Source organism: Neoarius graeffei, chromosome 28, assembly GCF_027579695.1.
Source record: "Neoarius graeffei isolate fNeoGra1 chromosome 28, fNeoGra1.pri, whole genome shotgun sequence".
NCBI lineage: Eukaryota > Metazoa > Chordata > Actinopteri > Siluriformes > Ariidae > Neoarius > Neoarius graeffei.
Window position 1 is genome coordinate 14,083,798 of NC_083596.1, and position 24,315 is coordinate 14,108,112.

Genomic DNA, 24,315 nt, shown 5'->3' on the forward strand with positions numbered 1-24,315 from the left:
GCTGCTTAATTAAATACAAACAGAACCTCCGTCGCTTTTGTGACAAAAACTGAGGACTGTTTTCTCTTGTGTATGGTTTTGTGTTCTCATCCCCTCTGTATTCTGTACACTACCTGGGAATGTCTTTACTAAGGATGAGGAGGATGAACAGTTTGCTTCTTTATTTCTCGGCGCTGTAATGGTAAGTCTGTATCAACATTTCTGACCAGCTGTGACGTAACACTGCCAGTATTTAACCTTATTTATGCAAACAAGGTTCTCATGAAGCTGGAAACGCAGACGGAAATTTCGCTTTTATGTTTATGTTTGCCGGAAGTTTTTGGCATGCTGATATCAGATTATGTGAACAAACAAAAACAAGGGGTGCTCAAACTTTTTGCATACAGGGACCTATTAGCTATAGCATAAATAAAGTCAACCAGCTCAGGTTCAAATGTGTGCAGTAATATTTTGGCCATTTATTGGAGCCGTGGTACATTTTAGCGCTGGACCAACTTTCCACCATGGTACCATTATTTTTAGACATTCATTCATTCATTCATTTTTCAAAAATACTCGGAAAATTGTTTGTAAATAGACTGGATGATTTTATGGAGAAATACGAGCTATTGAGTGACCATCATTATGGGTTTAGGAGCAACTGATCAACATCCTTAGCAGTGATGGAATTTGTAGAAAATATAGCTACATATAGCTTTCTTATAGATAAGAAACAATACGCTGTAGGTGTTTTTGTTGATTTACGTAAAGCGTTTGACACAATTAATCATTCCTTACTTCTGCAGAAATTGGAGCGTTATGGCATAAGACGTGTTACACTAAATTGGATAAGAAGTTATTTAAATAACAGGTTTCAGTATGCAAAAATTAATAATACTGTGTCACGTCTTAGAAAAGTAACTTGTGGTGTTCCACAAGGTTCGGTATTGGGACCGAAGTTATTTATACTTTATTTGAATGATATTTGTACAGTATTTAATAAGTTGAAATGTATTGCATTTGTGGATGATACAAATTTATTTTGTTTAGGACCAGATATTAAAGAATTGTTGACAACAGTAGAAAAGGAGTGGATCAGGTTAAAAGAATGGTTTGATATCAATAAGTTAGCATTAAATGAAACTAAAACAAAATTTATGACGTTTGGTGGGGTTAGGGCAAATTGTAAAATTCAATTAATCCTAAATGGAGTCGAAATTGAAAGAGTATATGAAACTAAATTCTTGGGAGTCATTTTAGATCATAAATTCAGTTGGAAGCCACATATAGAATATATAAAACAGAAATTATCTAAAACTATTGGTATTATTTACAAAACAAGTGATTTTTTTGAACAAGAAATGTCTGCGTATATTGTATTTCTCACTTTTAATGCCATATATATCATATTGTGTTGAGGTTTGGGGAAATATGTATAGAACATATATAGACCCTATAATTAAACTCCAGAAAAGAGTTATCAGGATAATAAATCTCATCTCATCTCATCTCATCTCATTATCTGTAGCCGCTTTATCCTGTTCTACAGGGTCACAGGCAAGCTGGAGCCTATCCCAGCTGACTATGGGTGAAAGGCGGGGTACACCCTGGACAAGTCGCCAGGTCATCACAGGGCTGACACATAGACACAGACAACCATTCACACTCACATTCATGTCTGGGATTCCCAACGGTACCCCGATGAAAAGTAGCACGTTGGAATTTTTTTCTATTTTCTCACCTAGTTTGACAACTCTTTCAACGTGTTCCTTGACGTTTCTTCTGAAGCAATGAGTGACACTTTCTTGACCCTCTTCACCGCCAACATGCAAGGACATGTATTATGATTGGTCAGGGTCAAATTCAGTGTCGCCAGTCTCCCAACCAAGACACGGCAAGAATTTATGGCACTTTGGTTGCCTAATCTGACATGGTGACCATTGTGAAAGACAAAAATGTCCTGTATCTGTCCTTTGCATGGCATTGTGCATGAATGAATTGTACACAGCCAGTCTGCTGCATGGTAGCACAGTGGTGTAGTGGTTAGCGCTGTCGCCTCACAGCAAGAAGGTCCGGGTTCGAGCCCCGTAGCCGGCGAAGGCCTTTCTGTGCGGAGTTTGCATGTTCTCCCCGTGTCCGCGTGGGTTTCCTCCGGGTGCTCCGGTTTCCCCCACAGTCCAAAGACATGCAGGTTAGGTTAACTGGTGACTCTAAATTGACCGTAGGTGTGAATGTGAGTGTGAATGGTTGTCTGTGTCTATGTGTCAGCCCTGTGATGACCTGGCGACTTGTCCAGGGTGTACCCCGCCTTTCACCCGTAGTTAGCTGGGATAGGCTCCAGCTCGCCTGCGACCCTGTAGAACAGGATAAAGCGGCTAGAGATAATGAGATGAGATGAGATAATCGACCCTCTTGTTGTGCTTCACGGACTCCATTTTGAGAATCGTATGTATATACGATACAAACTTAATCACTGCGCTTGCTATATGTGATGTACACAAAACACAAAACACTGCCACAGGCCGCAAATTATGTGTTGATTTTTGTCGGAGTTATTTGACCCGCCTAATTAAGAGATCAACACCTCCAGAAATGAAAGGAAAGGTTGTAGAGGTTTTTAATAAAGAGAAATTACGTTTGTTTGTTTTTTCAAATGTTTCCGAAAGGCACAAGAAAATCACACTTTTAACAACAAGTTTAATTTATATCGCACCTCTCACCTTTCACCAAGTCAAGGACGCTTTATAGGAATGATCAACAAAACCTCGACGACAAAAACAAAACGGAACAGCAAAGGAAATAACTACAAATAAGAGACAGAAAACTACAACGTAATCACAAATAAAAGACAGCTGCATTGAAACATCATATTCAATGGGCCGTACCATTAACCAGTCTTTAGCGAGTACGAAACCAAGGCAAATGTCTCCCTCATCTCATCTCATTATCTGTAGCCGCTTTATCCTGTTCTACAGGGTCGCAGGCAAGCTGGAGCCTATCCCAGCTGACTACGGGTGAAAGGCGGGGTACACCCTGGACAAGTCGCCAGGTCATCACAGGGCTGACACATAGACACAGACAACCATTCACACTCACATTCACACCTACGCTCAATTTAGAGTCACCAGTTAACCTAACCTGCATGTCTTTGGACTGTGGGGGAAACCGGAGCACCCGGAGGAAACCCACGCGGACAACATGCAAACTCCGCACAGAAAGGCCCTCGCCGGCCACAGGGCTCGAACCCGGACCTTCTTGCTGTGAGGCAACAGCTCTAACCACTACACCACCGTGCCGCCCCAAGGCAAATGTTTCCCTGAAATACCAACCATAATACTGCATATTCACTGCATATTGCACTAATTAAGGTACAGTTTAAAAGCATAGTGGAGAATATTCAGCGTCCTGCTCAAATCTATCAGGTGACCAAACAATGTCGGGGATGCAGAGCAGGCAGTACACTTTGTACCCTGTAGGGAGGAGGGACTAGATCACCCTTGGTAAGACATAATGTACTGTTTAGGACTCTAGTAAAGTAGCTGAAGCTAGAGCAGGGGGTGATGTCAAGGTTTTTGCATACTGTCTTACAATTCACGAACGCATATGTCACGCCAAGGGTGCCATTACTTTTTTAGTTAGTCTTTCCTTAATTCTGTGTCAATATCTGGATTGTTATAAATTTATCGTTATTCAGGAATATACTAAATGTGGTCCAAAATGCTTATATATGTAAAACCAACTATTTTCATGCACTAAATGTACAATATATACAGTATACTGTATGTTTAGTTGCATGTTAGTGAGAATGTGTAAATGTTTGACTGATCTCTCTCTCTCTCTCTCTCTCTCTCTCTCTCTCGCTCTTTTGTGTTCTGACAATAACAACCTAGAATGAATTTAAAGACTGGTACCTTTACATTTTATGGTGTACATTTTATATTACGTGCATAGACTGTTGTATGAACTAACATCTGTTTTTGTGTTATGGTAACCATTAGAGGTTCTTTCTTTCTTTCTTTCTTTCTTTCTTTCTTTCTTTCTTTAGGCTACGAAGCATTTTTATCCCAATTTCTGCATGTTTATTATGTTTTTGTTTATATTAATCAAAGCTTCTCCTATTTTTCGACTTTTAGCAAGCAAGCAGTCTAAAGCGAGAGAAAGAGAGCTTGGCCAGGTCTCTAACATTGTGTGGTTTATTACTGTTTTTACCACGCTGCCGTAGCCGTGCTCAGGAAGCTCCCTCCCCTGTGAGAGGAGCTGCCATTGTGCAGGCCGCTGTATGACAGTTGGCTAGCGGCGGCTATTTTTGTCAAGCGGAGAAAATAATAGTAAAGAACAAAGGTAGCAACGTGAAATGGAACAATGCATCAGATAGGCAGGCATGCTAGAGTGCAGATGAATGTTTTGCATATTTGTGTTTTCTTTGGATGTGTTGCCTTAGGGATATCAAATCTTGTGTTCGTAGCTCTTGCTTGTTGTCGGGATTAAGCTGTAATTGTACCCTAATCCTTATTGCATTGGAGTAGTACAGTAATAGGGGTTTAAATCTATAGGGATATGAAGGAGACGTGTGCTGTTAGGGTTTAAGTTCAAGTAAAGAGTAAGATGGCGTAATGGTCTTGCATCACTTGGGTTGTGTTTCAGAATAACTTTGTGTTTTCCCTCACTCGTGTTCATACACAGTTGCACAAATTCTTAGCACATAAAAGTCAGACTAAGCATACTGACCTTGTACTCTTTTGTATATTTGTTTTTTTTTCCAGGATGCTGAATGCTTTAATGGAGAATCCATGAGTGTCTAGAGAAGGAGGCCGACAGCGAGGACTTAAACTGGAATTGCGTTCTTCTTGGCCCTTGCTTCATTCTAATGCACTTTTACAGCCTGGGTTGGTGTTAAGAAGGGATGAGCATGAGACAGAAGCCTCCTGTTCAAGATTGTTCCAAATGACGAAAGCGAGCTTTCTTGTTCTAACATGCCCAGAATGACTTCCTGACTCTGCTTAGTAGTGAGACACACTACTGCGAGACACTGTGCGCTGGATGAAGACGCTGATCAGGACTGTGCCGGGCAGATAAGACGTCTGCTAAGTGATTGAGTTATGACTTCTCCTTTGCAGCTTCAGCAATTTAGATTCTCTGAAGCTACTCAGCAGTCATCCCAGACTAAGAGAGGAGGATAGTGAGGAGAGAAGATTTAAAGGAAAAGCAGTAGACCAAGGGATAGAGCAGACAAGTGCACCATGCAGTCAGACGACCTCTTTATCCGCAAATTCCGCCGACAGAGCCCACGCCCAAACCCGGTTTTTGAGCCCAAGCGGGTGGCGGTGGCTGAATGGCCGCCCAGGAGGGAGGGTGAGGGAGCAGAGGGTGAGAGTGTGACAACACCTAGTAGGGTAGGGCTTAATCAGCGTGCAGTTGCTCGTGGCCACATCATGCAGCGCAGCAACAGCGATGTCACTCTGGGAGATCTGGAGTCAGCAGCAAAGGCAGGAGCAAAAGCAGTCAGGTCATCAAGCGAAAAGACCGGGCAGGTGGGACAGGGCGAGTCTAGTATAGTCCTCCACCGGGAATATGGAAGTCTCTCCTCCTTAGAAAAGCAGACCCAACCTCCAGAGCACTGCACTGAGGAACAGACCATTCTCAGTCCCAGTGCTCTTCGCTTTAAAGATCCGTTCTTGCTGCTTGGGCTTCAGGAGAGACTCCCAGAGCCAGATGGCTTTTTCCGTGCCATGGAATACCCGAAATCGGCCAAGTCCTCCAAACCTGATGCTCTAAACAAGAAATCAAAGCCATCACCCCTTCAGGTCACTTCCACACCATGCGATCAGACATTAGGAGGTGCATGGGTGCGCAACTTTGCTCATTATGATGTGCAGAGCATCCTGTTCGATTTGGGTGAGGCGGCCACTAGCCGAGACAGTGTTGGCCGCAAGAAGAACATCACCTCAGGGGCATCGGCTGCCTCACAGCTCCGGCCTCTTTCCCAGGCCCCTCCTGCCTCACCATCTCCAAGTTTGTCCAGTGGGATGGTAGGTACAACTAGCACAGAGGAGCCAGAACTGGGCCTGATGGACGAAGGAGACGGCAATCACAATGATTTGCTGCTCAGCTGCCCGCACTTTAGAAACGAAACGGGAGGGGAGGAGAGGGCTGGACTGGGGAGAACCCAGTGTTCTAGCGGGAGATGGAGGAGTCTTCGGAGCCCCAATGATGCTGTGTCTGTATTAGAGGAACCCCGAGAAAGCCATGTGCAGCAGCAGGGAAAGAGCAACTACTTCATCGAGCATGCAGACCTGGGGGCACGATACTACCACAAGTACTTCTACATGAAAGGTGAGAAGGAAGACTGATTTTTGATTGATTTGATGAGCGTGTCAGAGTGTGTAAAGTATCTGCACAGAAGATGCTGAACAAAATTGTATTATTCCACATTATATGGAATAAAACATGACCGGTGAAGTGTTTCACCGAAATCTGCCATTGATAACATTTCTGTATTAATTAAAGAATGACAGGCAACTTTTATCTGTTTATAGTTACATTTAATGGTGTGGAACATCTCAGAAACAAGTTAGTTCCTGTTATTACTTCTGTTATTTCAGCTCTTTGCTCTTTTTTTCTTTCTCTTGAAGTGAGTGAGATATAAGTTATCAAGAAATAAGAATCGTCTGTGCTTCTGTTCTGATGAGTTTTCTGTGGTGGAAAACATACAGATATATATAGTTAAATAGCAATGTATTGCTCCATTTATTATTAGCCTTAGATTATGTGGACTGTCCATACAAGAATGATCTATCTACAGTGGTGCTTGAAAGTTTGTGAACCCTTTAGAATTTTCTATATTTCTGCATAAATATGGCCTAAAACATCATCAGATTTTCACACAAGTCCTAAAAGTAGATAAAGAGAACCCAGTTAAACAAATGAGACAAAAATATTATACTTGGTCATTTATTTATTGAGGAAAATGATCCAATATTACATATCTGTGAGTGGCAAAAGTATGTGAACCTTTGCTTTCAGTATCTGGTGTGACCCCCTTGTGCAGCAATAACTGCAAATAAACGTTTCCGGTAACTGTTGATCAGTCCTGCACACCGGCTTGGAGGAATTTTAGCCCATTCCTCCGTACAGAACAGCTTCAACTCTGGGATGTTGGTGGGTTTCCTCACATGAACTGCTCGCTTCAGGTCCTTCTACAACATTTCCATTGGATTAAGGTCAGGACTTTGACTTGGCCATTCCAAAACATTAACTTTATTCTTCTTTAACCATTCTTTGGTAGAACGACTTGTGTGCTTAGGGTCGTTGTCTTGCTGCATGACCCACCTTCTCTTGAGATTCAGTTCATGGACAGATGTCCTGACATTTTCCTTTAGAATTCGCTGGTAGAATTCAAAATTCGTTGTTCCATCACTGATGGCAAGCCGTCCTGGCCCAGATGCAGCAAAACAGGCCCAAACCATGATACTACCACCACCATGTTTCACAGATGGGATAAGGTTCTTATGCTGGAATGCAGTGTTTTCCTTCTCCAAACATAACGCTTCTCATTTAAACCAAAAAGTTCTATTTTGGTCTCATCCGTCCACAAAATATTTTTCCATTAGCCTTCTGGCTTGTCCACATGATCTTTAGCAAACTGCAGATGAGCAGCAATGTTCTTTTTGGAGAGTAGTGGCTTTCTCCTTGCAACCATGACATGCACACCATTGTTGTTCAGTGCTCTCCTGATGGTGGACTCATGAACATTAACATTAGTCAATGTGAGAGAAGCCTTCAGTTGCTTAGAAGTTACCCTGGGGTCCTTTGTGACCTTGCCGACTATTACACACCTTGCTCTTGGAGTGATCTTTGTTGGTCGACCACTCCTGGAGAGGGTAACAATGGTCTTGAATTTCCTCCATTTGTGCACAATCTGTCTGACTGTGGATTGGTGGAGTCCAAACTCTTTAGAGATGGTTTTGTAACCTTTTCCAGCCTGATGAGCATCAACAACGCTTTTCCTGAGGTCCTCAGAAATCTCCTTTGTTCGTGCCATGATACACTTCCACAAACATGTGTTGTGAAGATCAGACTTTGATAGATCCCTGTTCTTTAAATAAAACAGGGTGCCCACTCACACCTGATTGTCATCCCACTGATTGAAAACACCTGACTCTAATTTCACCTTCAAATTAACTGCTAATCCTAGAGGTTCACATACTTGAAAATCTGATGATGTTTTAGGCCATATTTATGCAGAAATATAGAAAATTCTAAAGGGTTCACAAACTTTCAAGCACCACTGTATCTACTTAAGGTGATGATACACGGGGCAACTTTTTGGGCAACGTTGCCGGCAACAGGCAACCAGGTTGACACAGACACAGGGCAACTAATTAGGGCAACAGACAGTTGGCAACAACCAATCAGATAAGAGCAGATCTATTGCCAGGGAGACAGACACCGCAAAGGTGACCACTGAAACCTTTACAGCTGTCACTTTTGTCTTGGCTTCAGCCTTTATTTCGCTCATGTAAGGATCACTTCTGGAACAAAACTGAATAGATACTCTGGTCAAAAGATAATTGGCCATCATTTTAACATTTGTACAGTAAGTCAAAATAGCCACATTATTCTGTTAAACACTTTTTAAATCTCTTTAAAAATGCCCCTAGCCTCAATCACATATGCTATAACTAATAACTGACACATCACAAAAACAATCGTTTAATTCTCATCTCAGCAAGAAAAGAAAAAAGGACATGGACCAGGAGATGGCTGCTGAGGAGAAAAAGCGTGTGACGGAGCTCCTGCAAGGCTTTCTTTTTTTTAGATCCTGAAGTCTGTACTGTTTTGCCCTCGGGTTACACAAGTAGTCGTGCTCGGTATGTGAATTAGATCAGACAGTAAGTTAGACAATCTCTATTACAGCTCACAAAAAAAAAAAAGAGCTGCCCATCACTTTTAACTTGACGCAAGAGAGCCCTACATAGCTAGCGATAACTTTCAGCCGACTATGTTAGCAAAACCCCCCGCTAGTTAGCTAAATCCTATTCAGTCTCTATGGAGCGGTGGTTAGCTGACGGCAGTTTACACTTGGCTGAAGAAAATCGATGTCTTAATTCCAACCTGAGCACATAAAAATTGATGTCTGTTGGTTTTCTAAGCATTTCCTGAGGTAAATTCACCACTTTGGGTTTACACAGAACAATTTACCGGCAGGGCGGCACGGTGGTGTAGTGGTTAGCGCTGTCGCCTCACAGCAAGAAGGTCCTGGGTTCAAAGTCCTGGGTTCGAGCCCCGGGGCCGGCGAGGGCCTTTCTGTGTGGAGTTTGCATGTTCTCCCTGTGTCCGCGTGGGTTTCCTCCGGGTGCTCCGGTTTCCCCCACAGTCCAAAGACATGCAGGTTAGGTTAACTGGTGACTCTAAATTGACCGTAGGTGTGAGTGTGAATGGTTGTCTGTGTCTATGTGTCAGCCCTGTGATGACCTGGCGACTTGTCCAGGGTGTACCCCGCCTGTCGCCCGTAGTCAGCTGGGATAGGCTCCAGCTTGCCTGCGACCCTGTAGAACAGGATAAAGCGGCTAGAGATAATGAGATGAGATGAATTTACCGGCATAAAAAGATATAAGTTGTCTCTCTTTTTCTACGTTCCACTGCCGTTGAGACGCCGCCATCTTTGTTGGAAATTTCAGAAGCTGGTAGGTGGTCATGTGATTGGCTGCTAGCACTCTGATTGGATGATCTTAAAAATGATCAAAGTCGTTCAGATAGAAATCATGTTGCCCAGTCTCCGTGGGAAAGTGTCGAAGCGCAATTGCCCAGCAACATTGTCCAGAAAGTTGCCCCGTGTATCATCACCTTTAGACCATATGAACGGGGGAATATAAACACCAATGTCTCATTGGTTAGCTAAGCTCATGATTAAAATTTGATTAGTTGCCCACTAGATATGAGGCGAAGTCAAATCTGTGTGGTCTTTTAGACAGCGTATGTGCATGTCATATGGTCAGATAAGGAAAGATCGATGAAAATGTGTTTCTTTATGAAAGATGCTGATCAGTTCAGTTCAGTGCTGTGTGTGTACACACGTCATATTGTTTGATGAAAGAGCAGAATATAATTGCGTGTGTTTATGTGTGTGTAACTGCTTTTATGTGCCAAATGTGTTTTCTTCTTTGTACTTCCCCTCTGAGGCTCTGTGTTGTCTGGCCACAGCTCTTAGAGTTGCTCAAAATCTCAAAATAGGGATGCTGTAAGGACAAAAGTAGGACAGCGTGTGCTGAAATTTGCGTTGATTGTTGTGTCAGTTTGTACTCTGTGATGCAGCTCCGTGACATGTTTTTGTCACAGTATACACTACCGTTCAAAAGTTTGGGGTCACTTAAGCACTGTTCTTTTCAATGAAGATCACTTTAAACTAATCAGAAATGCACTCTATACATTGCTAATGTGGTAAATGACTATTCTAGCTGCAAATGTCTGGTTTTTGGTGCAATATCTCCATAGGTGTATAGAGGCCCATTTCCAGCAACTCTCACTCCAGTGTTCTAATGGTACAATGTGTTTGCTCATTGCCTCAGAAGGCTAATGGATGATTAGAAAACCCTTGTACAATCATGTTAGCACAGCTGAAAACAGTTGAGCTCTTTAGAGAAGCTATAAAACTGACCTTCCTTTGAGCAGATTGAGTTTCTGGAGCATCACGTTAATTTGTGGGGTCGATTAAATGCTCAAAATGGACAGAAAAAATGTCTTGACTATATTTTCTATTCATTTTACAACTTATGGTGGTAAATAAAAGTGTGACTTTTCATGGAAAACACAAAATTGTCTGGGTGACCCCAAACTTTTGAACGGTAGTGTATCTATGACTTTTCAACTTTCTACTGTTTCCTTCTGTCATTGTTTCGTGCTCACTGTTTACATCAGTCCCTCACTAGCAGAAGTGGATAATTGATTAGAGGTTTTTTTTCCCTACAGTTTTCCTCTATTTCAATCCCTTTTCTATAAATGAATGTAGAACTATTGACAGTGATGTTTAACATAGAAAGTCACACAAAAAATAAACCTCTAGGCTTAATTTCCAGTGCTAACATTTTTCATTTTGATAAAGTTTAATTTATTTACTCATATTTCAAATTTTGTTGTCCATCGATTTTTTTTTTTTTTATTTAAAGTGCCATTCCACCATTGGATGTATTCTTTGGCATAAAATACAATATATTTTATGACAACATGACTAGACAGAGAAATCTTTTAGCTTCAAAATGATATATCAAACATAATTTTTTGACAACGACAAGTATATTAATTTTGCGACCAAAGTCACCTACCCTTTTAATTTCCGCACGTGATATCATCGGCAGGTTCCCCTTCTTGTGTACCACGTGTCGGTCTATTTTTAGACCAGGAAACCCCCAAAGTGAGAGAGTCATTTCTCCTCGTATATGGGGGCCCAAAAAATTGCGAAAAATTTTGAGTTAATCTTTCAGTTAGCTAGATTTATTGGTATTAGCTAGATTTATTGGTATTATTTTTATCGCGTTCTATCCGCCGTTGCTGATAATATGTGCCACGTCACACGGTACACAAGAAGGGGAACCTGCCGATGACATCACGCGCGGAAATTAAAAGGGTAGGTGACTTTGGTCGCAAAATTAATATACTTGTCGTTGTCAAAAAATTATGTTTGATATATCATTTTGAAGCTAAAAGATTTCTCTATCTAGTGATACCATTTATATATGTTGTCAAAATATCTTGTATTTTATGCCAAAGAATACATCCAATGGTGGAATGGCACTTTAAGTATTGAAGTACAGTATGTGATGCAGTTTGCATAACCTACTTCGTGCACTACAGGCCCAGTGGAATGGCATTTGAGATTCAGCCCCAGAACATTCTGTAGGAGACAGACAACTGTAACAAAGTAAAAGTACACTTGACAGTTTAATTGGTATTAGAGGAAAATTAAAATTATGCAATTTACTATAAAAGTAAGGCCAGGTCTGTATGAGTATGCATACATTCCGTTTACATTGCCATTTTTGCATTATTTTTACAAAGTTTTTCTTCAACACAGAAATGCAGAGATGCTAGGAAAGCACCGATACTGATAGGCTGAGCAGAGACTACTTGAAACAAGAGGTTTACACAGTTTGCACTGTTTCTGCAGTTTGGTGTTAACGACCCATGACAGGATGACAGATACGAGTGTTTGATCCTGATTTTATCTTTGTCTTTTTTTGAACCAGGATGTTGCTTGATCAGTATAGCCTCACAGCTTTAGATTTTGGCGAAGGCATCCTTCTGTCAGAGATTCAGTGTCTACTATTGACAATTCCAGCCGGTCTGCTTCACACATTGATCTGTACCCAATATAGCACCTTGACTTCGGACCAGTCGGCAGAGATAGACTAGGCATTAACTAAATGCTCTGTTCTCTGTCTCTCTGATGGCTGATGTATTATTTCAAATAAATCATCCATCCATCCATTATCTGTAGCCGCTTATCCTGTACAGGGTTGCAGGCAAGCAGGAGCCTATCCCAGCTCACTACGGGCGAAAGGCGGGGTACACCCTGGACAAGTCGCCGGGTCATCGCAGGGCTGACACATAGAGACAAACAACCATTCACACTCACATTCACATCTACGGTCAATTTAGAGCCGCCAGTTAACCTAACCTGCATGTCTTTGGACTGTGGGGGAAACCGGAGCACCCGGAGGAAACCCACACAGACACGGGGAGAACATGCAAACTCCATACAGAAAGGCCTTCATCGGCTGCTCGGCTCGAACCCAGGGCCTTCTGGCTGTGAGGCAACAGTGCTAACCACTACACCACTGTGCTGCCTCCACACTACAACATGAAAATAGAAATACATTTAAAAAAAAACACAGCACAGTGCTATCAGTGCTGTATAAAACAACAGGGCATATACATGAGGTTAGCGAATACAAGAATAAAGAATAATGCAGTGTTTTTGTCCTTTCCTGCAGACCATCAGAATTTCTTCGGCATGGACGAGCGACTAGGGCCGGTGGCCATCAGTTTCCGCCGCGAAGAAAAAGACGGCTCCAGTGGTGCTCAGTATACGTACAGGATCATATTCAGGACCACAGAGGTGAAAGAGTTAATGCACACTTACACATTCATGCACATGTATATATTTTTCCATTGAGCACATATTAGAGCTCGTATTGTAGTGAAAGTGAAGTTAAACACGACCGTTTTAAAAGAAGAAGTTTTCTTCTTTCTCCTTCCCTCTCTTTCACCCGGTCATGTTTTATGTTCTTTTTCTCCTGCCAAACTTCTCACATAATCTTCTGTAATGCTGCGTCTGTCTGCATCTCTCACTCAAATATTCCCCTCTTTTTTATTACCTGTCTGTCTCTTCCCTTCTCTCCATTTATCACTGTTGACTCTTCTTATCCTGAAGTCTTCTGTCTGTCTCTTTGCTTTACGTTGGTATTATATCTCTATTTCTTTCTCTCCATCTCTCCTCATGTCACTCTATAGTGCTATCAATCCTTGTACATGTCTCTCTTCTATGCTTCTTCTTTCATCTTATCTCTCTCTACCCTCCTATTAAGCAGTCTGACACATAAAGGCAAGAACGCAACCAATTCCCCACTGTGCTCACACACACACACACACACACACACACACACACACACACACACACACACACACACACTTTTAAAGTCTTCAACCTTTGAAAAACAAACCATTTAACAAATTCACACACACACATACATATAAATACATGATGAAAAGCTGATTTAATCACATGACCTACATATTATTTGCACTAATACTTGTTCACACTGGCCATCATGGGTTTCGTGTTGCTGTAAGAAAAAAACAGTCATAAATCTTTAAAAGAATATGCTTTCACAGATTTGTTCATAGAATTATTTTACAAAGACAAATTGATGTGTGAAATATAATATAAAAAGTGTCAATTCAAGCAAAAAGATCAAAATCTTCAAAACAATATATATATATATATATATTAAGGCTGCAATGATACATTAGGCCACGATACGATACGTATCACAATATTAGGGTCACGATACGATACGTATCGCGATACACAATGATACACGACAAACTGGTGTGAAAATGTCAAAAATGACATTTTTAATATGAATCAACAATAACACCATACATTTATGCAGACATTACAGTGTATGAGAAATGATGAGCGACCAGCTGATATAAACAGATAATAACACATCCTTCATCTGTTTACATAAAAGGGTGACTTCTTACCATGCTTACAGTTCTTACTAAATACCAATATATCAGCAATGCATGCACATTACATGCAGTGTGTGGAATAATCCACTGTACATATGCAGAGATTGGACTGACCAACTGACTTAGTTGGACTAAAACAGACTAGTTGATTAAAGCACCATTTGCACAATAGCATCTGTCTTTCAAAAACAAACTAATAATGAAGCTACCTCGTGTATTAGCAACACGTGCCAACGTCAATGTTACCAAACGATCTGATTGGCTACGGACAGAACCGAATGCACACGGAAGCGCACGATCTACTGCGCAAGCGCGAATACCTCAGACACGGTATTGAAACTGCCCCGCACGTAAAAGTTGATCACTCTGAACTTAGTAGCTTATCATCGTTAGCATATTGTGTATGGTGTATGATAAATTGATTGCAGGACTTAATTGTTACCGTGTTCGAAATGACGTGAGCGGCATATGTCAATTTCCCAAATGTTTCCAAATAAATACCCACCTTTCGTGTCATTTCGACGATCACGCCTGACTATAATTGTTTTGAGTATAATATAGTCTCTACATGCGGAAAATGAGTTAGTATTGTCGTGTATCACGATTTGTTTTGGTCGGCGATACATATCGTATCGTGGCGAAAGTATCGCGATGCATCGATGCATCGGTGAATCGTTGCATCCCTAATATATATATATATATATATATATATATATGGACATGAGTGTTTTACTGGGAAATATTAGCCTGGGCCCGCCCATCCTAAGCGTGCCGCAACACGAGGGCCTGTTCCGAGCTTTGAAGTGGCGTTAGCCAGGCTAGGGAAATATACCACTTGTATTTTTCATATGAACTACATCCAGGATATGGAGAACCAAAATCATGACATAAATCTCTATGTGTCACTCCTTAGGAAATCGATGAATTGTTCTGATGAATTTGGGAACTTCTTGTTTGTGAATAAAAAGAAAATCACATGTTGGCTTGCAGTTATGAAGTTTTTCTTCTCGTGTTGAAAAACTTATATTTTTCATACGAAATACATCGTGGATCTGCGTGATATATTGAAATAATTTTGGCTGGCTTTTTTTCATGGTATATCAGATATATTCCATTCAGCTAGCATGAACGAGTCGAAGATGAGTTCAATATCGTGCTCGCTGAATGGAATATATCTGATAGACCACGAAAAACATACACCAGCCAACATACACACTCTCTTCATATCAGCATTCTCGAAGGCCAACAGGAGCTTACCTGCGACTCGGTGCTGTTAGTGCGGCAGTCCAGTTCCCTTCTACCCGGCGTAGCATTCAGCAGCAGCATTAGCGAAGGCCAAGGCGAGCTTACCCGTGACTCGGTGCTGTTAGCATGGCAGTCCAGTTACCTTCTAGCCAGCGTAGTGTTAGTGCAGGCCAATGCTATCGCAGTCAAGCCAAATATTATTATTTTCCCTGTGTAATTTACTTAGTTACTTTTAAAATCAACATCGACAACTATACACAATGGAACGACCTGGCAACCAAAATTCTCTCAAAATCTTCCACTTTTAACCGAGCAAACCTCGCAGCCATGCTTGTTTACAAACAGTCACTTGCCAGCGTGGAAGTTTTACATCTCAGATGTGTCTCTTTTCCAGTTTTTCAATGTCCGTTGATATGTTTTTCTCTTGTAAATATGCGTGAAGAAGATATAATAAAGTTTTGGTAGCCTTTCAGATGTTCAGCGTGTCTTCAGTTTCCAGTTTATTTATTTAGTGCTTAAATCTAGCACTGCATTAGCCTTGTCATCTCTCTTACCCGGCCGACAAAGAAATGATTATGTGCATGCGCAGCAGAAAAGTTTTGTCATTGGATCTGTGCATGAGCGCCGATGTGTGACGTCATGTTGTCTTGACAACGTGCAATATTATAACAATATTGCACGCTCATTCTCCATTGGGGAGAGTGGCGTAATACATGGAGGATAAGCGATATGATAACAATATTGCATGTCATCAATAAACCCACGAGAAGGGAATAGAATACATGTTTTTATTCCCTGGAAAAAATGGCCCATATGTATAATAATTCCTGATATTTCACTCCGATGTCATCACTCCCAGTGTTTTCCTGCTGACTAGATGTGCGTTGTCTAAATAGCAAACCGGTTCAAAATGAAAATTCTTTTGATTAACTTGTGGGTTGTTTTTTTTGTTGTTGTTGTTTTGTGGATGTGTCCATATAATACTACCCCGATTCCAAAAAAGTTGGGACAAAGTAGAAATTGTAAATAAAAACGGAATGTAATGATTTACAAATCTCAAAAACTGATATTGTATTCACAATAGAACATAGACAACATATCAAATGTCGAAAGTGAGACATTTTGAAATTTCATGCCAAATATTGGCTCATTTGAAATTTCATGACAGCAACACATCTCAAAAAAGTTGGGACAGGGGCAATAAGAGGCTGGAAAAGTTAAAGGTACTAAAAAGGAACAGCTGGAGGACCAAATTGCAACTCATTAGGTCAATTGGCAATAGGTCATTAACATGACTGGGTATAAAAAGAGCATCTTGGAGTGGCAGCGGCTCTCAGAAGTAAAGATGGGAAGAGGATCACCAATCCCCCTAATTCTGCGCCGACAGATAGTGGAGCAATATCAGAAAGGAGTTCGACAGTGTAAAATTGCAAAGAGTTTGAACATATCATCATCTACAGTGCATAATATCATCAAAAGATTCAGAGAATCTGGAAGAATCTCTGTGCGTAAGGGTCAAGGCCGGAAAACCATACTGGGTGCCCGTGATCTTCGGGCCCTCAGACGGCACTGCATCACATACAGGCATGCTTCTGTATTAGAAATCACAAAATGGGCTCAGGAATATTTCCAGAGAACATTATCTGTGAACACAATTCACCGTGCCATCCGCCGTTGCCAGCTAAAACTCTATAGTTCAAAGAAGAAGCCGTATCTAAACACGATCCAGAAGCGCAGACGTCTTCTCTGGGCCAAGGCTCATTTAAAATGGCCTGTGGCAAAGTGGAAAACTGTTCTGTGGTCAGACGAATCAAAATGTGAAGTTCTTTATGGAAATCAGGGACGCCGTGTCATTCGGACTAAAGAGGAGAAGGACGACCCGAGTTGTTATCAGCGCTCAGTTCAGAAGCCTGCATCTCTGACGGTATGGGGTTGCATTAGTGCGTGTGGCATGGGCAGCTTACACATCTGGAAAGACACCATCAATGCTGAAAGGTATATCCAGGTTCTAGAGCAACATATGCTCCCATCCAGACGACGTCTCTTTCAGGGAAGACCTTGCATTTTCCAACATGACAATGCCAAACCACACACTGCATCAATTACAGCATCATGGCTGCGTAGAAGAAGGGTCCGGGTACTGAACTGGCCAGCCTGCAGTCCAGATCTTTCACCCATAGAAAACATTTGGCGCATCATAAAACGGAAGATACGACAAAAAAGACCTAAGACAGTTGAGCAACTAGAATCCTACATTAGACAAGAATGGGTTAACATTCCTATCCCTAAACTTGAGCAACTTGTCTCCTCAGTCCCCAGACGTTTACAGACTGTTGTAAAGAGAAAAGGGGATGTCTCACAGTGGTAAACATGGCCTTGTCCCAACTTTTTTGAGATGTGTTGTTGTCATGAAATTTAAAATCACCTAATTTTTCTCTTTAAATGATACATTTTCTCAGTTTAAACATTTGATATGTCATCTATGTTCTATTCTGAATAAAATATGGAATTTTGAAACTTCCACATCATTGCATTCCGTTTTTATTTGCAATTTGTACTTTGTCCCAACTTTTTTGGAATCGGGGTTGTATAAAAAAACCATTACATGGTGGCATGAAGATATGAAGTTTATCTTCTCGTGTTGAAAATATTTTCACAAAAATACACACACGCGCACACACACACAAATAGTAAAAGTGTTTGTCAAAGAGAGAACTGTGAATGAAGATATATTAGGTATTCGGAAATAAATTTTACCCCCTTAAACCTCCAGCTTATTATTCAGATATTTCATAAAGTATATTAGTCAGGACACGAGTGCTCACTGATTAGTTTGATGAGGATGAAAAGAATGTAACTCATAGGCTGTGGCCTTCACAGTCACTACGTCTCAACCCCGTGGAACACCTATGGGAAATTTTGGAATGACATGTAAGACTGTGCTCTCCACCACCATTATCTTTAAAAGATTGCGCCGGTACACTTCCAGTGACGTGTAGAACCTGTGCCAACACTGCAAAAAATAAAAATCTTAGGAAGTTTATTTGTCTATTTTCAAGTCAAAACATCTAGCCACCCTTATTATAAGACATAATTGCCCAACAAGCAAAACCTCATTTAGCTAGAAAGGCTAGTTTTTAGACAGTCCATCTTGAAAATCTTGTATAGACAAAATGTCTTGAAAAAGTCTTATTTGGAGCACCTTTGAAAATAACACAAGGTTTTTTTTTAAACAAGTAAGTACATTTTGGACATTTGTCAAATGCGGTTCATCTTGTTTCAAGAAAAAAACAAAGTATGCTTGTTTTGGGAATAAATGAACTTTACTGAAATCTTTGAATCTTAGTTTACTGCGACTGTTTACTCAGTCAATCAGATTGAGGTCCTTCTAGATGCTACATACTCTAGACCAGACAAGTGCCTTCAAAAAGTTTATGAGTAAGTGGAGGGTGTTTTAGTGAGGTCTTTTTGGAATGCTGTGAGTTAAGTCCAGTGTTCTTTTTTGTTTGCTTGGTTGGTTGGTTGGTTGGTTGGGTTTTTTTGTGCCTGATCTTGTAAACCCCTCGTACACATGAATAGTCAGTGCCCCCAAAATGCACTGTTGCTTTGGCGTTGTGTAAGCACTGTAAGTCAAAATGCGTAGACTTTTTTTTTTTGTGCCTGATCTTGTAAACCCCTCGTACACTGCATTGTTGCTTTGGCATTGTGTAAGCACTGTAAGTCAAAATGCGTAGACTTTTTTTATTTTATTTATTTATTTATTTATTTATTTATTTATTTATTTATTTATTTTTTGGTGCCTGAGGTCCTGGGGAAGCGGAATCTTAAAGTGCCATTCCACCATTGGATGTATTTTTTTTGGCATAAAATACAATATATTTTATGACAACATGACTAGACAGAGAAATCTTTTAGCTTCAAAATGATATATCAAACATAATTTTTTGACAACGACAAGTATATTAATTTTGCGACCAAAGTCACCTACCCTTTAAATTTCCGCGCGGTAGTGAAACGTGATGTCATCGGCAGGTTCCCCTTCTTGTGTACCACGTCACGTGTGACGTGGCACAGATTATCAGCAATGGCGGATAGAACGCGATTGTCAGCTTCGGAAAAGAAGCGAAGGAAAATAGCAAGTGATGCCCAAAGGAGACGGTCGATGGTGAATATCGGCACAGCAATCGACAAGTGGAAATCGCGTTCTATCCGCCATTGCTGATAATTTGTGCCACGTCACACGTGACGTGGTACACAAGAAGGGGAACCTGCCGATGACATCATGTTTCACTACCGCGCGGAAATTAAAAGGGTAGGTGACTTTGGTCGCAAAATTAATATACTTGTCGTTGTCAAAAAATTATGTTTGATATATCATTTTGAAGCTAAAAGATTTGTCTGTCTAGTCATGTCATAAAATATATTGTATTTTATGCCAAAGAATACATCCAATGGTGGAATGGCACTTTAAGAGATGTTTTAATGTTTGATTGTTGAAATGGGAAAAAAAATAAACTTGTTGCAATGCTACACGTGTCATCAACTTGATTCGAGATAGTCTCTGGTCTCATATCTAGAGTATTTTACTAATTACAGGTCACAAAAGGAGAATCTTTTAAGCTAGCAATGCTTAGTTGTAGAATTTAACAATCCTAATGTTAGTATATTTATCTTAAATTCAGTTTTTACTGCTAAGACTTTGTCATGAATTGAAGTGAAATACCCTTAAAATGAAATAAATAAAAATTACTTGAATGGCTAAATGTAAGAAGTACGATCTTGTGATTATTTTGAGTTAATCAGATCCCGCATAATAAGGTCCCCAATCTTATTTTGGAATTATTTCATCTAAAAACAGGTTAGATTTTTCATCTTACTTTAAGAAATCTTACCAAGTCAAATTTGACTAGTTCCATTGGCAGATTTTTTTCATCTGATTCAAGCAAATATGCTTTGTTTTAATCTTTTATTTCTTATTTTTGAAAGGCCATTTTTTGCAGTGAAGGCACACAAAAGCTGTTTGGGCAGCTTGTGGTGCCTAGATACCTTATTAAAACACTTGTTTTTTCCTTTAATTTCTCATCAGCGTCTATGTAGTTATTTAGAGAGTGTGAGGAATGTAAGTCTGAACCCTACTGGCAGGTCCTGTGAGTTTAATGATGCATGAACATTGTTGAGCTAATTGTCCGTTGTTGTTTTACCTGTAGCTTAAGACTCTTCGTGGCTCCATTCTGGAAGAGTCTGTACCATCTGCAGCACGACACACAACCCCAAGAGGGCTTTCTCCCAAGAGACTTCTGGAGTTCATCCTCCCTGATCTCAACTTGCACTGTCTGAGGCTTGCCTCTACATCTCCCAAAGTTCGCGACACACTGCTCAAGCTGGACGAGCAAGGGGTGAGCGTGCTAATCCCACACCAGTTTTACCAGAGGTCCTAGCTGCACCATGAATCCAAAACAGCTTCATGTTCTACCCTATGTAGAGAGCTGAAAGCCATTTACAACCTACATTAGCCATTTGGACTTTCTCTGAAAGTAGCTGCACAGTGAACTGTTTCTTTCTTCGCTTAATAATGCTCTGCTTAGTGTTCGTTTGCTTTATGGTCTCATAATATATACATGTGAATGCTTTATTAAGCTTTATAAGTGCTTCTATGTAATTTATACGTGCTTATGTAATTGGGTTAATGTACTCAGGTCATAAAAGTTAATCGTATTATTGTAATTATCTGGGGATGAAGTAGTTATGAAAGAACAGTATGGTTTCCTGTGTATAGAAGAAACCTAGGGTAGGTTGGTGGGTACACTGCAAAAAATGATCTCTTGTTGAGAGAAAATATCTTTAATATGGGTGAATTTATCTATTATTTCTTATTAGTTTACTAGAACTCAAATATAAGATTATTTAGCTTACTTTGAGACGCTTTTACTAATTTCAAGCCTTAAATTTTCTGATTCTATTGGCAGATAATTTTGCTTCTTTCTAGAATTGAATGCTTAAAATGAGCAAAATTATCTGCCAATAGAATAAGAAAATTTAAGGCTTGAAATTAGTAAAAGCGTCTCAGAGTAAGCTAAATAATCTTATATTTGGGTTCTAGTAAACTTCTACACTGCAAAAAGTAAAATCTAACCAAGATTAAATATCTTAAATCAAGACAAAATATGCTTGTTATTTGTCTGCCAAGATAATTCTCCTTTCCAGGCAGATTTTGTGTAAGAGTATTTCACTTACTTTAAGCATTTTTTCCCTCAATTATCTTAATAAAGGCCCGGTCCCACTGCACTTACGGATGCAAAGAGGATGTAAAACGTAAAAAAATCTTTGCCATCCGTTGGAAAACGCTATGCATCCGTTGTGTACTCATTGCATACGTGCTTCATACGCTCTATCCATCGAGCATCCGTCCACTGTGATTTCATCCGCGCAAAAAGTTTTGAGCTGCACAAAACTTTTAGAACGGATGAACTTTCCGCCGTGTACGATGTAAATCCGCGACATATACGAGCAACAAACGTTCTATGTCCGTTATCATCCGTTAAACGTCTGCTGTATCCTCTCTGCATCCTCTGGGCATCCTCGCAACTCACATCCGCTGCAGCTGAAAACGGAAAGAGGGAGGAAAGATAAGGTACATGAAACGTCTATTCATCGTTAGTAGCACGGAAATAGAAAGGATGTAAGCGTATGCATCTCGTATATAAAGTATTCAGTCAGTGTCAGGGGGTGGGGTGCTGGTTCTGACCTTCTTCACCTTGCCAGGGCTTGAACGAGTAGGCACGGACTTCCTTTTCTTGCCTGACTGACGCACCATGGTGTTGATACAAGATGTAGTAGAGATGTATCAATGTAGCCTTCTTCAAAAACGAGATGTAGTAGAGATGTATCGATGTAGCCGCCAGCACGTCTTTCCGCTTTATGCTGACGGCGTGCGTGCTGCATCCCTTTATATCCGCGGAGCAGACGCAATTCATACCCCCCGCATGCACAGTGAACGGTCTGCATCCGATATACATCCGCGCAACATCCCCTTTGTTTCCGTTAGGCGTACGTGATGCATCCCCTTCATCCGCTATGCATCCGCTCTTTCTGCTATGCGTCCGCTTCTCAGTTATCACCGGTAACCCCTTCGGAGCTGTCATCCACTTCCATCCGCTTTCATCCGCTAGGCTTCCTATGAACATGCATTTAACATCCCCGCTATATACTACCCACGTCCATTCTTTTCCGTTCTGTTTTCGCAAATTTTCGCCAATTTTGTCCATTTCTGGAGCGGATGAAAACGGATAGAGCCACCCCCGAAATTTTGCTCGTCCGCTGTGTCCTTTTTGCATACGTTTTGTGTCCATCGGCCAGTGTGACCGGGTCTTTAGGTATTATAACTTGTTATTGAGATTTTATTACTGGTTATGAGTAAGTTCTGTCTTAAAATGAGAATTACCATAATTTCATCGGTGTTATATTAACCATGACAAGTTTGTCAAAGTCAGAATTTCTTATTTCAAGCATCTTATCCTTTCTTTTAATCTCTTAACACAAAACAGATAACTAAATGAAATGAATTGTTGTATTGTCAGTCTGGCAACAAAAATAGGCTACAAAATGGATTGGTTTGTTGTTTTGATTTTGATTTATTTGGCGGTCTCAGTTGGTATAAACACTTACTTAAACAGAGTACACCAATATGCCCAGATGAAATAGTCAAACTGTTGGTTGGGGGACAAAGTATCTAGCATGTTAAAATGAGTAGTACAAATCTACTTGTTTTTAGTATAAATACACTAGTTTTAAGACATCTGTGGGGTTTCTAAAGCTAGATATATTTACTTGTTTTTAAAGGTCCCATGGCATGAAATTTTCACTTTCTGAGGTTTTTTAACGTTAAAATGAGTTCCTCTGACCTTCTTAAGTCACCCCAGTGGCTAGAAATGTCATAATGTGTAAACCAAACTATGCCCACCCTTTGTCAACATTTGAGAATGGCGCGTCAAAATGGCACGTTGATAGGCTCTTCCCTTTACTACGTCAGCAAGGGAGATGATCCCCACGCCCCCCCTCTGGATTCCCACCCATTGTATGGATTGCCCGCCCAGCTCAAAAGTTGCCACCATAGATACGTCACATCAATTTTGTAGTGAGGAGACCATAGAGGACACAACAACATGGCACCACCTAAGCGAGCGAAACATGGAAATTGCGCTGTACATGAATGTGACAACACAGAAAGGAGTCTGTTTTTACTGCCGACGGGAGAGCCCCTGAAGACGCAGTGGCTTCATTTTATTTACTCCAATAATACGCCGCCGAGTCTACCTAAGACGGTGTATGTTTGTCGGAAGCATTTTCCTGAGGAATGTTTCCACAACTTGGGACAGTACAGGGCAGGTTTTGCACATCAACTGTCACTGAAGCCTGGGTCCGTACCAAGCATCCCTGCCGCATCAGCCACAAACACCGAACAAGTAAGTGTATAACTGTTAAGTCGTTTTGCCGTGTTTTAAAATTGGTGCGTTAGCCTTGCAATGGCTACATTAGCTGTGCAGCTAACCGCTTCCTGCAGTTAGCCAGGTACTCTGCGCTACAAAACCAAAAAGCATGCAGCATGCTCTGTTAAACTGAGTTTAGTCTGGAAATTGACTGTAACTTATGAGCTTATGTTTGACTATTGCTCCGCAATGCATGTCTTCTGTTGGATAAGCGATATGTTGCCGTAGTTGCTGCTTCTATCCTCTTTGGTTATGGAGTGCGTGTTCAAGCCTAGGGTATTATACGTTCGTAAACTACCACTCCGAACACTCTCACACTCTGTTCTCTGTGTCACGTTGAGTTTACGAAAGG

The 24,315-nt window shown here is 40.8% G+C and overlaps 2 protein-coding genes across 10 annotated transcripts in view; one reads left to right on the forward strand and one right to left on the reverse strand.

The window, feature by feature from the left end:
• zmp:0000001168 (signal-induced proliferation-associated 1-like protein 2) overlaps nucleotides 1-24,315 on the forward strand; it is a 182,821-nt gene that overhangs the window by 79,076 nt on the left and 79,430 nt on the right. For 5 of the 9 annotated variants that reach the window (XR_009651837.1, XR_009651838.1, XR_009651836.1 and 2 more), the window contains exons 1-4: nucleotides 1-181; nucleotides 4,743-6,312; nucleotides 12,969-13,093; nucleotides 20,685-20,873. The exon at nucleotides 1-181 is cut by the window's left edge and continues 181 nt beyond it. Coding sequence is in view for 6 of the 9 variants with exons in the window: in XM_060912397.1 (XP_060768380.1) it covers nucleotides 5,220-6,312; nucleotides 12,969-13,093; nucleotides 20,685-20,873 (1,407 nt within the window). In the remaining 3 variants the exon portion in view is untranslated. The remainder of the gene's footprint in view (nucleotides 182-4,742; nucleotides 6,313-12,968; nucleotides 13,094-20,684; nucleotides 20,874-24,315) is intronic. The other 4 variants (XM_060912398.1, XM_060912400.1, XM_060912399.1 and 1 more) reach the window with 1 other exon arrangement.
• Nucleotides 21,772-22,646, reverse strand: LOC132875619 (uncharacterized). Its single transcript, XM_060912534.1, has 2 exons — nucleotides 22,223-22,646; nucleotides 21,772-22,078 (listed from the first exon to the last, which is right to left on the reverse strand). Exons 1-2 carry the CDS (start codon nucleotides 22,617-22,619, stop codon nucleotides 21,822-21,824), a joined length of 654 nt encoding a protein of 217 aa, XP_060768517.1. The 5' UTR covers nucleotides 22,620-22,646; the 3' UTR covers nucleotides 21,772-21,821.